The 12,751-nt window shown below is 36.6% G+C and overlaps 1 protein-coding gene across 1 annotated transcript; it reads left to right on the top strand.

Moving 5' to 3' along the window:
- Positions 1-7,354: 7,354 nt before the first annotated feature.
- Positions 7,355-12,637, top strand: tnnc2.2 (troponin C2, fast skeletal type, tandem duplicate 2). Its single transcript, XM_057824240.1, has 6 exons — positions 7,355-7,445; positions 8,272-8,323; positions 11,534-11,677; positions 11,755-11,869; positions 11,945-12,081; positions 12,160-12,637. Exons 1-6 carry the CDS (start codon positions 7,443-7,445, stop codon positions 12,189-12,191), a joined length of 483 nt encoding a protein of 160 aa, XP_057680223.1. The 5' UTR covers positions 7,355-7,442; the 3' UTR covers positions 12,192-12,637.
- The last annotated feature ends 114 nt before the right edge of the window (positions 12,638-12,751 follow it).

Genomic DNA, 12,751 nt, shown 5'->3' with positions numbered 1-12,751 from the left:
AATGCGCTATGAAACTGCTATGGCAGCATATAGACATATTGTTCTATCAAACAACAGTTCTCTCTTAAAATACGGCAGTTTATTTTCAGCTTGTCTGTGTTTTCCGTCATATATATATATATATTCTGTGGTCCACAGTTCACTTAACTAAAGAGTTTCGCCTCTTTTTAGTGAGCAGAAAAATGCTCACTTTTTACACACTTTTATTCACAGAATACTCTTGCAGGTTATGAATTCACAGCTATGTAAAGTCATGGTTGCCACTCGGAAGGCGTACCAACAGGTCTTTTTGCCTGTGAATGGCTGTTAACAAACACATAAAACAGTGAGCCTGACTTGATCTACCATCTAAATGGTAGATAATAATCTCAAATATTTATTTTTTTTAATATAGAACTGAGCCGCGTGTGGCTCTGGAGCCGCATGTTGCTGAACCCTGGGATAGATTTCCAACTGTATTTTAATTTATTGAAACATACCTATGTATTGATCTATGGAATGATGAAAATGATCAATGTAATGGTAAACTTTTCCCATGGTTGGGGCAAGTGAGATAATTCGCCTTCCTTCTGGAAACCGCGAGAGAGTATTTCGTCATGTTTGTTCACCTCCTGCACCCACCCTCAGGTCCTGCCCGCCATATAAGGACCACGAGACTTGGTGTGCGAGCATCTTTCCCCCTTCCCTCTTTGCTATTCAGGGCACAGTTGAAGATGAGTAGGCATGAGGCGGGTGCAATTTGTTGAGGGGTTTGGCAGACAGGGTGGGACTGCCACCCCAAGTGTCTTCTTCTCCTGGTCTTGAGTTACACGCCTGGATTGAAACATAATCACCACAAAACTCCGAACCTACGTTATTCTTTCCCACAAATGTTTACCAAGCCTTGTTGAGTCGTTGCAAACCAGTTTTGAGAAGTACGAAAGGAGAAACAGTCACTTTCTATTGGGTCATTCTAAGGGCGTAGGTTTCGTCTCAACCTTGGTAGGGACGATATAACAGCATAACATGCATGTACACTTTTTGCTGGGGACGGGACATTAATAAGACCAAACAGATTGGATGAACGGGGCAAAGGGCCACATTTCTCATGAATAGTAACCTAATTAATTAATAGGCTAAATGATCAATGTAAAAATAAATCTGTATCGACTGATAATAATTTTTACATGCATTGGTTCAGGTGATACACTGTTCGATTAAAAAAAACATAAACATTTTGAAAACTTCCAGAATAAATGTCTTTTTTTTTATTAGCAAACATAAACATAATGAAAAAAATTCACTTAATAATGGTAGGGTCAATTCTATCCTTACAACATACAGGAAGACAATCTAAACTCCCTATATAACTGAACTCATTATATAATGCAAATAAGGTTGTTTAAAAGTTGGTGGGGACAATTTTAGCATCCTGAAAAGTTGGTAGTGTTATATCCCTACCGTCCCTATGCAAACCTACGCCCTTGGGTCATTCATTGTCATTACTAAACAATGCAACATCAATAAGACGAGGCACACCATTTGTTCGTTGTAATCAAAGCTATTTGTGATTATTTTTTAAATCATCTTTGTTGCGGCCACATCGTTGTTATGATTTCAAACGGAGGGCCATTATTTTTGCCAACTAGGGCTGCCACGATTAAGCGACTAATCGACAACGAAGGATTACTAGAAAATGAATAGATAATAGAAATGAATTTGATAGACACGTAACCACTAGGTAACAATGTTGACATAACTGGTTCAAGTCCTCTTTCAGCCGCTTAATAGCAAATATTTTCACAGATTTTTTAAATTTAATTAAAAAAATGTGGGCACACTATACACACATACATATAGATGGCAGAAAACAAAGACAAGATTGAAAAAGCAGTTTCTGCTCTTGCACCTCTCTCTAAAATAAACTGGTGTATTTTAAAAGAACTGTTGTGTTTGATAGAAAAATATGTCTATATGCTGCAATAGCAGATTCATGGTGCATTAAGCTCCCGAACTATTTTTAATTCGTCCGTTTTACCCTGGAAACCCCCGTTTACAGATGTCGCGCAACCGCTTTTGTTCCAACCCAGCCATAAAATGAAGCTCAGTAATTAAACTTATTATTCGAAATGTCTGTCATTTTTGGCCTAGAATCATTAATCGATGTCTAATATTTAGTTTAAAAAAAAAAAAACGACCTTATAATATTATTCACTCGCATGTTTTAAACTTTTAAACAAATTACGTCACAATGAAAAAAAAATGGCGTGTAAAAAAGTCGCGGATATCTACCTTATCTTATCTACTATCGATTAATTGTATTTTTTTGTTAGTGACGCATTTTCCCCAATATGTTAGATGATAAATAATTGATCCAAACAAAGAAAAATTGGGGAAAAAAAAAGAAAAAAAAAACGTTTAAAAGGGTAAATATATTGAAAAGAACATTTCGACCAATCCTTGATGTCTGCGAGTTCTGCATCGTAACCCTTGTTATATTACCATGTTTCACCCATAAAATCAACAAAGAAAAATGGAGAAAAAAAAACATTTAAGAGGGGAAATACTTGAATAAATTAAAAATATCAACTTGAAGTTCCGCTCGGAGATCCCCAATTTGGCCAAATTTCAAAATTGTCCTATATGCATGTGTCATACATCTTTGGAAAGCTTAAAATCTCAATTTTCTGGGGGAAGAAAAATTTTCCCCAATATGTATATATATTAATATAAATAATCAATCCAAACAAAGAAAAATTGAAAAAAAAAAAGGTAAATATATGAAAAAGAACATCTCGACCACCTCCTAGATGTCTGCGATTTCTGCATCATGACCCATGTTATATGACCATGTTTCACCCATAAAATCCCCCCAAAATCTGGCTGTGGCCATTCACATCTGTGTCTTGACACTCAATGATACATGCTACATGGAGTTTTTGGATCGAAACAAGGTAAGTACGCAATAATATCTCGTTAAAATCATGGCGTCTTTAATTCTGCTCTCGTGTGCTCACGCCTCCAGTTAGGGTTTTGCTGTTTAAAATGTTTTTTTTTTTTAAATGCCCTCCTGTTCAAATTTTTTCTTCCCCCAGAAAATAGAGATTTTAAGCTTTCCAATGATGTATCACGCATGCATATAGGACCATTTTGAAATTTGGTCAAATTGAGGGTCTCAGAGCGGAAGTTCAAGTCACCTGAGTGTTTTCCGCCATACATATATATAGAATCATTTTTAATTTAAAAAAGGGCAAAAATAAATTCCTTTTACTTCATATTTTTATTTTTTAATTTATTTCTATTTTTATACAAAAACATAAAAAGGGAAAAATGGTAAATATTCTCTTTTCTATATATTTATTCTCTTATTCTCTTAAAAAAAAAAAATTATTTACTTATTTTCTTTTCAAAGGATTTCTGTAGTTGCCATTCTTATATTAAGGACTACAGAAATTTGAAACCTGTGGCGTAAGGTGTATCAGGACTCCTCAGGGTTGAAGGACCATATGGGCCAACTCAAAAACAATAATTTACAACAATAATGCCTGCTTAAAATGAACAAGGAAGCCCCATTAAGGGAGATTCCCTAAACCTAACGTGCCATTATATTGTTAACTCTTTCAGTGACATTGATAATGATATGTGGCTGTTTTCATCCTTCTGCTGTGACTTTAAATTAGCTTTTCTCCATTACATTTACTTGAGTAACTTTTTGAGGAAAAATACTTTACTCGTACTTGTAAGAGTAGTTTTACTAAGCCATACTTTTTACTTTTACTTGAGTAGATTTGTGAAGAAGAAACGCTACTCTTACTCCGCTACTTTGGGCTATAGACCCCAATCACCAACGTCACACAGTCACGTGATCGCTGTATTGTGCAGCCTTATTGTCCGTCATTAAGTATTGTCGAGTATTGTCAATGCTCGTAGTTTCTAAAGGGGGAATTCACTTGCAAATTATAGAAGCCCCGGTGCTTTCAGACGCTGTAAACTCATTGGATGAGTTGCATAAAAGCCGTTATTTGGAAAAGCTTCGGCCGATCCAATCGCCAGATCCATATTTGATCCCCAAACCGATGTTTCCTCCCGTACCGTGCATCAGAGCTCGTCCTCAGACCACAAAATTCCCAATCATACTCCAGTTCATGTCACGATGAGGAGTCGGGTACCCAAAATCGGCACCGGCCCGAATATAAACCGACATTTGGTCAGTTGAGCGTCACCGTTGTCACGATTGTAAAATGAAACTTGATCGACAACGGGCTGGTGTGTGCCGAAAAATAGCTGCCCCGCGTGAAATGTCCCCCCTGACTGGATCGCCTATTTATAACGCTTTATTGACATGAAAACATCAAATGTTTTCATGGACGCCTTACAGTAATGGATTTACAACTGTAAGATCAGCTTTAAATAATTAAATTACACAAAATATTAGTAATGTATTTTAGTAACACACCGTGGACTGGGCCACATAACCATCTTTGAACAGAAATGTATTAGTGTACAGGTTTTCACGACCATATCCTAATGACAATCACATGGGTATGACATTTATTAGTTCAAGCAGAGTAAAATAATACATATTCATAGTACAAGAAAGTCGTTTCCGTGTGGGCGCTCCCGTCAGGACGGACATTTCACGCAGGACGGCTATTTTTCGGCACAACAATTGTTGTTGCGCTCACCTTCTTGCTGCGCGACCGTGGCGACGAGCTTGGTAGTCTCAGTCTGATGATGTCTGCAATCGTGTTGGCATCATATTGATGTTTTAGCCGCTGTCTGACGGCTGTTGACACAAACGCATCTTGGACCGAAATGAACAAACCGTGCTGCTTTAGAGATTTGCCCTTTTAACAATGGGCACACAGCAACTACTAAAATGACCGTTTATCTTCTCTGTTACTGCAACCAACCGCCACACATGCCTTCACCATTTTGATTAATCAATGTTAACGATTGTCAGGAAGGTTTTTGGGTTCGTTTACTAGGCGGTGGTTCCTTAGACAAGCAGAAAAACACGCAGTAATAGGAGGAATGTACGTAGCGGTAATATGTAAACACGATGAGCTGACGGACAATATGGCGACACCAGTCAGGGGGGCGGAGTTGTGACGTCACGTGATTGGGGTCTATACTAGTCATTACATTTTTCCTCTTGAGTCTACATTATAGATTTTACTTTTTTTGCCAGAGATGCCAACAGTGGCTCGATCAGTTTCACCACTGAGACGGCGCAACAATAATAACGTTTGCTTGTTGTTCTATGATCACGCCGGCCTGTTCAATCATGTGGAATCTTTATAGCACTGTAAAAATAATAATAAGTATTTGACATAGAGCGCTGTCGACTCTAAAGCGCGGATTTTGACCTGAACTGAAGGTATGATCCATTGTTTCATAACTGCAAATATGTTTTCTCCACTAAAGGGCACTATTGCTCTTTGGAAGAATGATGCTTCAGTTCTGTAGATCTTTTTCTCTAGCCGGAATTCAATTATTTTTTTGTGTGTTTTTGTAATTGGTTATAGTACAGTAAAATAATATCAGTTCATATATATAAATTTGAAAAAAGAAAACATTATTTAAAAAAAAATCTAACATCGTAAGCAGTTACTCACAATGTTACTCATTAGTTGAGTATTCTTTTCAACAAATACTTTTTTACTTGTTCTTGAGAACATTTTTTGGATCACTACGTTTGAGCAAGGGCGTAGGTTTGGTTTCAACATTGGTAGGGATGATATGGCATAACCTGCATTTACACTTTTTGCTGGGGACGGAACATTCTTAATGATCAATGAAAAATTAATCTGTATTGACTTATACAAACTGCATTGTGTATTGGTTTTAAACCTTTGCTTTCAAAAATTACTAAAGTAACATTCTGAAAACTTCCAGGAAAAATGTCCGGATTTTATAAGCAAATTTAAATTGCATTACTTGAAAATAAATTGAGTTAACATACACAATAAATACAAACTTGTTAATCATCAGTTAACTATCCAGGAATTCAAACAAATAAACATTTGTCTTAAGACCACTCAACATTGTCTAAATAAAGAAATTAAATATAACTGAATAAAGGTCTTTGTCAGGGAATAGCCCAAAAAAATAAAAATGGAGCCGTCCTTCAGGTAAAACACTACTGTTTTTGTCCACAAGCACAGCCAAACTCAAAAACGACAACAAAAGAAAGCTCCAGTGGGCTGCTTTAAGACCACATAAATAAAAATAAAAAGTAAAATTGGCGAGATGGGGGTAAAACTCCGTTCACTGCATTTCTCAGTTTAATTAACGTCACCAGTAGAAAACACATAAAGAAAACTTCTCTCTAAGCAGCTACCGACTCCAGTTTTGCAGGTTAGCAAGTTCACACAGTTTAATCTTATGCTAATTCTGATGCAGGTCAGACTTTCAGTCGCAAAATTTATTGGTGTGTTCCCCACTTCCACAACATGGACATCTTTAGTTTTTACATCTCTTACAGTGGCTGCTGCTCTCTGGGAAAAAAACTTCTAATATACTTAATATCTAATGTCTGTGTGTGTGTCTGTGTCGGTGGGGTGCGGGGTAATGTCATCAGCCAATCAAATGTGCGTTTAGGAGGGAAAAAATGGACCGGCACATTCAGCAAGTGAAAAGAGGAACATGTAAGTCTGAACATAATGAAAATAATTCACTTAACAATGGTGGGGTCAATTACAACAAAACATATGGGAAGACAATCTAAATGACGTATATAACTCAAGTCATTATATAACGCAAATAAGGTTGCTTAACAGTTGGTGGGGACAAAGTGAGCTTTCTGAAAAGTTGCTAGTGTTTTTTTCCCTACCTTCGCTATGCAAACCTACGCCCTTGTGTTTGAGTAACATTATTCTGAAGTAACGCTACTCTTACTTGAGGAAAAGTTTGGCTACTAACTGTTGTTTTGTCATTGATATCAGCTAATGTGGTGTCAGACCTCCTTCAGCGAGGCCTTGGGGCACCAGACATTTGCCTGGATTACCAGCATAACATGGAATTAATATGGAACCAAATCTATTTTAAGGTTACACATTTTTATGGAACATTGTTATTATTATGCTTGTTGTATTTTTAATTTCACCGCATGGCTTTGCCACATTGCTCAGCATTTTTTTCTCATGTACTTTGCATATTCTGCATATTATCAGTTCACTAGCTGCTCTAAAGTTCCTGTTTTCAAGCACTTCCACCTCAAGACACTTTCCCCTCCAAAATGTGATTGGCCTGCATAGATTCCCCAAGAACCCTAAAAGTTCAGGAGACTATATCTGGAGACCTGTAAGAGCCTGGGGGCGGGACCTGGCCATCCTGGTTTAAAGGATGTCTGAAGCCTCACTTGACGTCTAGTCTCTCTGTTGGGGTGCACGCGGATTGACCACTCCTTTGGGGCTTTTTTTTTCCTTGGATTTCTAGGGGGGGAAAGCTAATCCACAATCATGGTAAGAGACACAGTTCTAAAACGGACCTGTCACGCTGCCAGGATGGCATAGCTGTCATCACTTTTGATTAAAAGTAATGAACGTATCGATAGAAAATACTTCCTACTTAAAATTTCAAGTAACTATCAAAAATGTTCATGTTTGCTTTTGCAACATTGATTTTTATTTATGCAAGGATATACATCATATTACTGATATTATTCATTTTTGGTTTGTTTGTTTTTAACGTCATCAAGCCCGGTTTGTCTTAAACACATGGTACCCACCTTAGTTCCATGGCCTATTAAAATCAACTTTTTCACATTTAAAGTTAAATAGATGACATTTTATCTTTTTTTTTTTTTTTTTTTTTTTTTTTTAATCCTGCGAACAGATTACATGCTGATGTGGGATGAATCAAGACAAGGTTTTTCAAACTGCGTATTGCAGTGGGGTGGAGGAAAGGCACAGGGTGGGCTGCAGCTGCTCAGGTGCGGATTCCGCTTAAGTGACAAATTCCCAAGGATTGGATGTCTGCAGACCATATACAGCCTAGCCTAATGTGTTGAGCCTGAAATAGCCGTGCCAATTTACAGCGAGCTCAACCACAAGCCTTTTTAAGACGCTGCCACCGCTCCCTGTAACACACTGCAATGAAAAAAATGCCATTAAAGAAACAAAAATCTGAAATATTGCTATAATGTGTAAGCACTAATGTAAAAATATGACCATGTTCAGCTTAAATTTGATCAGATCGGAACATTGGACATGCCAAATTGAACATCTGATCAATGACAAAAGCAAAAAATGTTTTTCCCATGATTAAAGTGTCAATGTTTGCTTGCAGACTGACGCACAGCAAGAGGCCCGCTCCTACCTGAGCGATGAAATGCTGGCTGGTAAGCATGATACGTTTGAAAATCTTGAAGTTGCTTTTTACTTTACAAGTTTTCTTCGCTGTAGCTAGAGAGAAATTTGTCTACGACATCAGATTTGAATTGGCTTAGACCACCACAGGTGTCCAACTTGAGGCTGATGGGCCAGATCTGGCCCACCTCATCATATTGTGTGGCCCGTGAAAGTAAATAATGTGCTTTGACTTCATGTTTCTCACTACAAAAATAATATTTATTGCTTCCTTCCTTGTTTATTCATTTTAAAATAAATAAATTAATAAATGAAATTAAATTAAAACAACTAAAGTAATTTTCAAACTTTTTCTTTTGTGTTGTTGTTTTGTGTTTTTGATTAAATAAAAAAAGAGAATAGTAACTTTCCCCCTGCTTTTCTTATGAAAAATGCAAATGTTTTAAAATAATTTTAAAATTCAATCAATCAAAAGAGAATATCTATTTTTTTTTCATTTTTTACATTTTAATAGAAAACAACCTAAAAAAACATTAAGAATAGTTGGTAGAATCATTTTACATACATATACAGTATATACATATTCAGAAATAAAAAAAAATACAAATGAAAACCTATTAGGAGGATTAGGACAATTTTGAGATTAGCAATGTCTCTAAGCAATGAATAAACAATACAAATAAATTCAATTAATATGATAATCAATTAGTTGTCGATTAGTCAATTAATCGCAACAGCCCGATTTGGCCCTTCAAAAGAACCCACAACTACGATGAGTTGTGACATAAACAAGATTGACATCCCTGTCCTAGACTATTCAAGCTCATTGGGGCAGAGAGCTCTGCTACCGCACAATTGGCAAAAAAAGGACAGGCAGAATGACAAACAGGAAGCTTACTCTAAAACACCACCAGAAAGATTTTTAATTATATTTTCAAGGAAATCACAAATAAATATTTGTAACTGTAATTCAACTTTTTAATATAGTGTATATTTATATATGAATGTATGTGTGTATGTATATATATATATATATATATATATATATATATATAGTGGAAAACACAGACAAGACTGAAAAAGCAGTTTCTGCTCTTGCACTCCTCTTTAAAATAAACTGCTGTATTTTAAGCCAAAAGAACTGCTGTGTTTGATAGAACAATATGTCTATATGCTGCCATAGCAGATTCATGGCGCATTAAGCCCCCGAACTATTTTAAAATGGTCCCTTTTACCCTGGAAACCCCGTTTACAGACGTCGTGCAACCGCTTTTGTTTCAACCCAGCCATAAAAAGAAGGTAAGTAAATATATTTATTAATCGAAATGGATGTCATTTTTAGCTTAGAATCATTAATTGATGTCTAATATTTTGTTTGAAAAAAAAAACTTTTTCAAATTTTTCACTCGCATATTTTAAACTCTAAACAAATTACGTCACGATGAGAAAAATGGTATCTGTGTTTTTGTGACTTCAAGTCACCTGATTGTGTTCCGCCAAATATATGTATGGCGGAACACAATCAGGTGACTTGAAGTTCTGCTCTGAGACCCCCAATTTGACAAAATTTCAAAATTGACCTATATGCACATGTGATACATCCTTGGAAAGAATAAAATCTCAATTTTCTGGGGGAAGAAAAATTTTGAACAGGAGGGCATTAATTATTTTTTTTAAACAGCAAAACCCTAACTTGAGGCGAGAGCAGAATTAAAGATGCCATGATTTTAATGAGATATTATCGCATACTTACCTTGTTTCAATCCAAAAACTCCATGATGCATGTATCATCTAGTGTCAAGACACAGATGTGAATGGCCACAGCCGGATTTTTGGGGGATTTTATGAGTGAAACATGGTCATATAACACGGGTCGTGATGCAGAAATTGCAGACATCTAGAAGATGGTCGAGATGTTCTTTTTCATATATTTACCCTTTTTTAAAACTTTTTTTTTTCAATTTTTCTTTGTTTGGATTGATCATTTATCATCTAACATATCGGGGAAAATTTTTCTTCCCCCAGAAAATTGAGATTTTAAGCTTTCCAAAGATGTATAACACATGCATATAGGACAATTTTGAAATTTGGCCAAATTGGGGATCTCCAAGTGGAACTTCAAGTTGATATTTTTAATTTTTTTCAAGTATTTCCCCTCTTAAATGTTTTTTTCTCCATTTTTCTTTGTTTGGATTGATTATTTATCATCTAAAATATCAGGGAAAATGCAACAGTACCAAAAAAAAAAAAAAAATACAATTAATCGATAGTTATGAGGTAGATATCCGTGACCTATTTACAGACACTTTTTTTCATTGTGACGTAATTTGTTTAAAAGTCTAAAATATGCGAGTGAATAATTTTTTTTTAAGTCGTTTTTTTTTAAACTAAATATCATTAATTCATGATGCTAAGCTAAAAATCATGTACATTTAGAATAATAAATATACTTACCTTCTTTTTATGGCTGGGTTGAAAAAAAAAAAGCGGCTGCGCGGTGTCTGTAAACGGGAGTGACCAGTGTAAAGCGGACAAATTAAAAATATTTTGTGGGCTTAATGTGCCATGAAACTGCTATGACAGCATATAGACATATTGTTCTATCAAACAAAACCGTTCTTTTGGCTTAAAATACAGCAGTTTATTTCAAAGAGGGGTGCAGGAGCGGAAACTGCTTTTTCAGTCTTGTGTTTTCCGCCATAAATATATATATATTTTGGGAACAAAATCTCATCTTCTGGTATCATTGAGTTAACTTAACTCTGTTATGTTTTAGTCGCACAGACCAGACCAAGTTGTCACACAAGAAGTTTAAAAGCAAAGTGATGATATCTTACATACCAATCAATTATAGATAGATATTTAAAAGACTTAATCAATTACCAGTGGACAGCACATAACAATGTCACCCAGGAAGTGTGACTGCAATCTTATGAAAATATTCAATCTCAAATCTTTCCCAAAAAAAGGAATACACATTGATTTTGAACATGATCTTTATCTATTTTTCATTATATATCATTTTGAGGATTGCTAAGGACAAATGTCAGGATTTCAAGAAATTAGATGCCAGAAGAAATAATAACAACAATTTTAATCTGAAAAGTACTTGTCTCTGTATAAAATTAATCTATGTAAGAGATGAATGTTGCTATTTCAATGGAACTACTGAGCTACCATATTCTAATGACCACGTGTATTTGAAAACTTGATTTCAAGTGGCGTGCTGTCTGTTTCTCCAGAGTTCAAGGCTGCCTTCGACATGTTCGACACTGACGGTGGCGGTGACATCAGCACCAAGGAGTTGGGAACCGTGATGAGGATGTTGGGGCAAAACCCAACAAGAGAGGAGTTGGATGAGATCATTGAGGAGGTGGATGAGGATGGTGAGCTAAGAAGAGCTGACTAGAGGCAGTTAGATTTTTCCACAGCTTTTCATAATAGAGAATTTCCTGTCACGCAGGCAGCGGTACCATTGACTTTGAGGAGTTCTTGGTCATGATGGTGAGGCTGCTCAAGGAGGACCAGGCCGGCAAGAGCGAGGAAGAGTTGGCGGAGTGCTTCCGTGTTTTCGACAAGTATGGATGCAACGCGATAAGGCTTTTTCCACTTGTTTGTCCGTCCTTCAGTGAACAAATAATATGCTCGCATAGGAATGCTGATGGCTACATCGACAGAGAAGAGTTCTCCCTGATCATCCGTAGCACCGGCGAGCCCATCACAGAGGACGAGATTGATGAGCTGTTGAAAGATGGAGACAAGAACGCCGACGGCATGCTGGACTTTGACGGTACGTACAGAACGATTCGCAACCGCCGAGGAGGTTCTCTTCTGACACTCATTGACTTCAATGTTGTGTGTTCACCAGAATTCCTCAAGATGATGGAGAATGTGCAGTAAACTACACATACTCATGGACATTCCTCCTCATCCCTGTAAATCCCCCCTATTCAGAATTCACATGGCTCACCTATGATTCATTCACTCTCCATCCTCACTCACCCTGAACAGAAAGATTACACACCCTGAAACTTGGGGGAGTCTGTATTGATTGGGTGACTTTTTAGTTCATGCAGACAGCTAACGGATGCTGTTTTAAGAAGTCTGCGGCTGACCCAGATCCAGTACGACCCCCCCTTGCCCAACTTATTTTCTTCAAGCTCTACTCTAGATGTAGTCTAGATAGAACAACAACATATCACTTAGACCAATTCAATCAACGCCACTTCACTGTACAAAGAAGTTACCGGCTAGAGTAGAAAAAAGAATAAACTAACAACATGCTCACTTGTAGTCTGTCATATTAACAGTCTGTAAAATGTTGCTTGAGGAATATCATTAAAATAATGTTGTTTCTTCTTTTTGTCCACTTTGTTTAAAATTATACCACCAGTCACATAAATGAAAGAAAAATCAATTTTATTTTTCAATTTACTCAATGGGCATGTAGTGCTCCTTGT

This window comes from Corythoichthys intestinalis, chromosome 2 (assembly GCF_030265065.1).
Source record: "Corythoichthys intestinalis isolate RoL2023-P3 chromosome 2, ASM3026506v1, whole genome shotgun sequence".
Classification (NCBI taxonomy): Eukaryota; Metazoa; Chordata; class Actinopteri; order Syngnathiformes; family Syngnathidae; genus Corythoichthys; species Corythoichthys intestinalis.
This window is presented reverse-complemented; position numbering and strand designations above follow the sequence as displayed.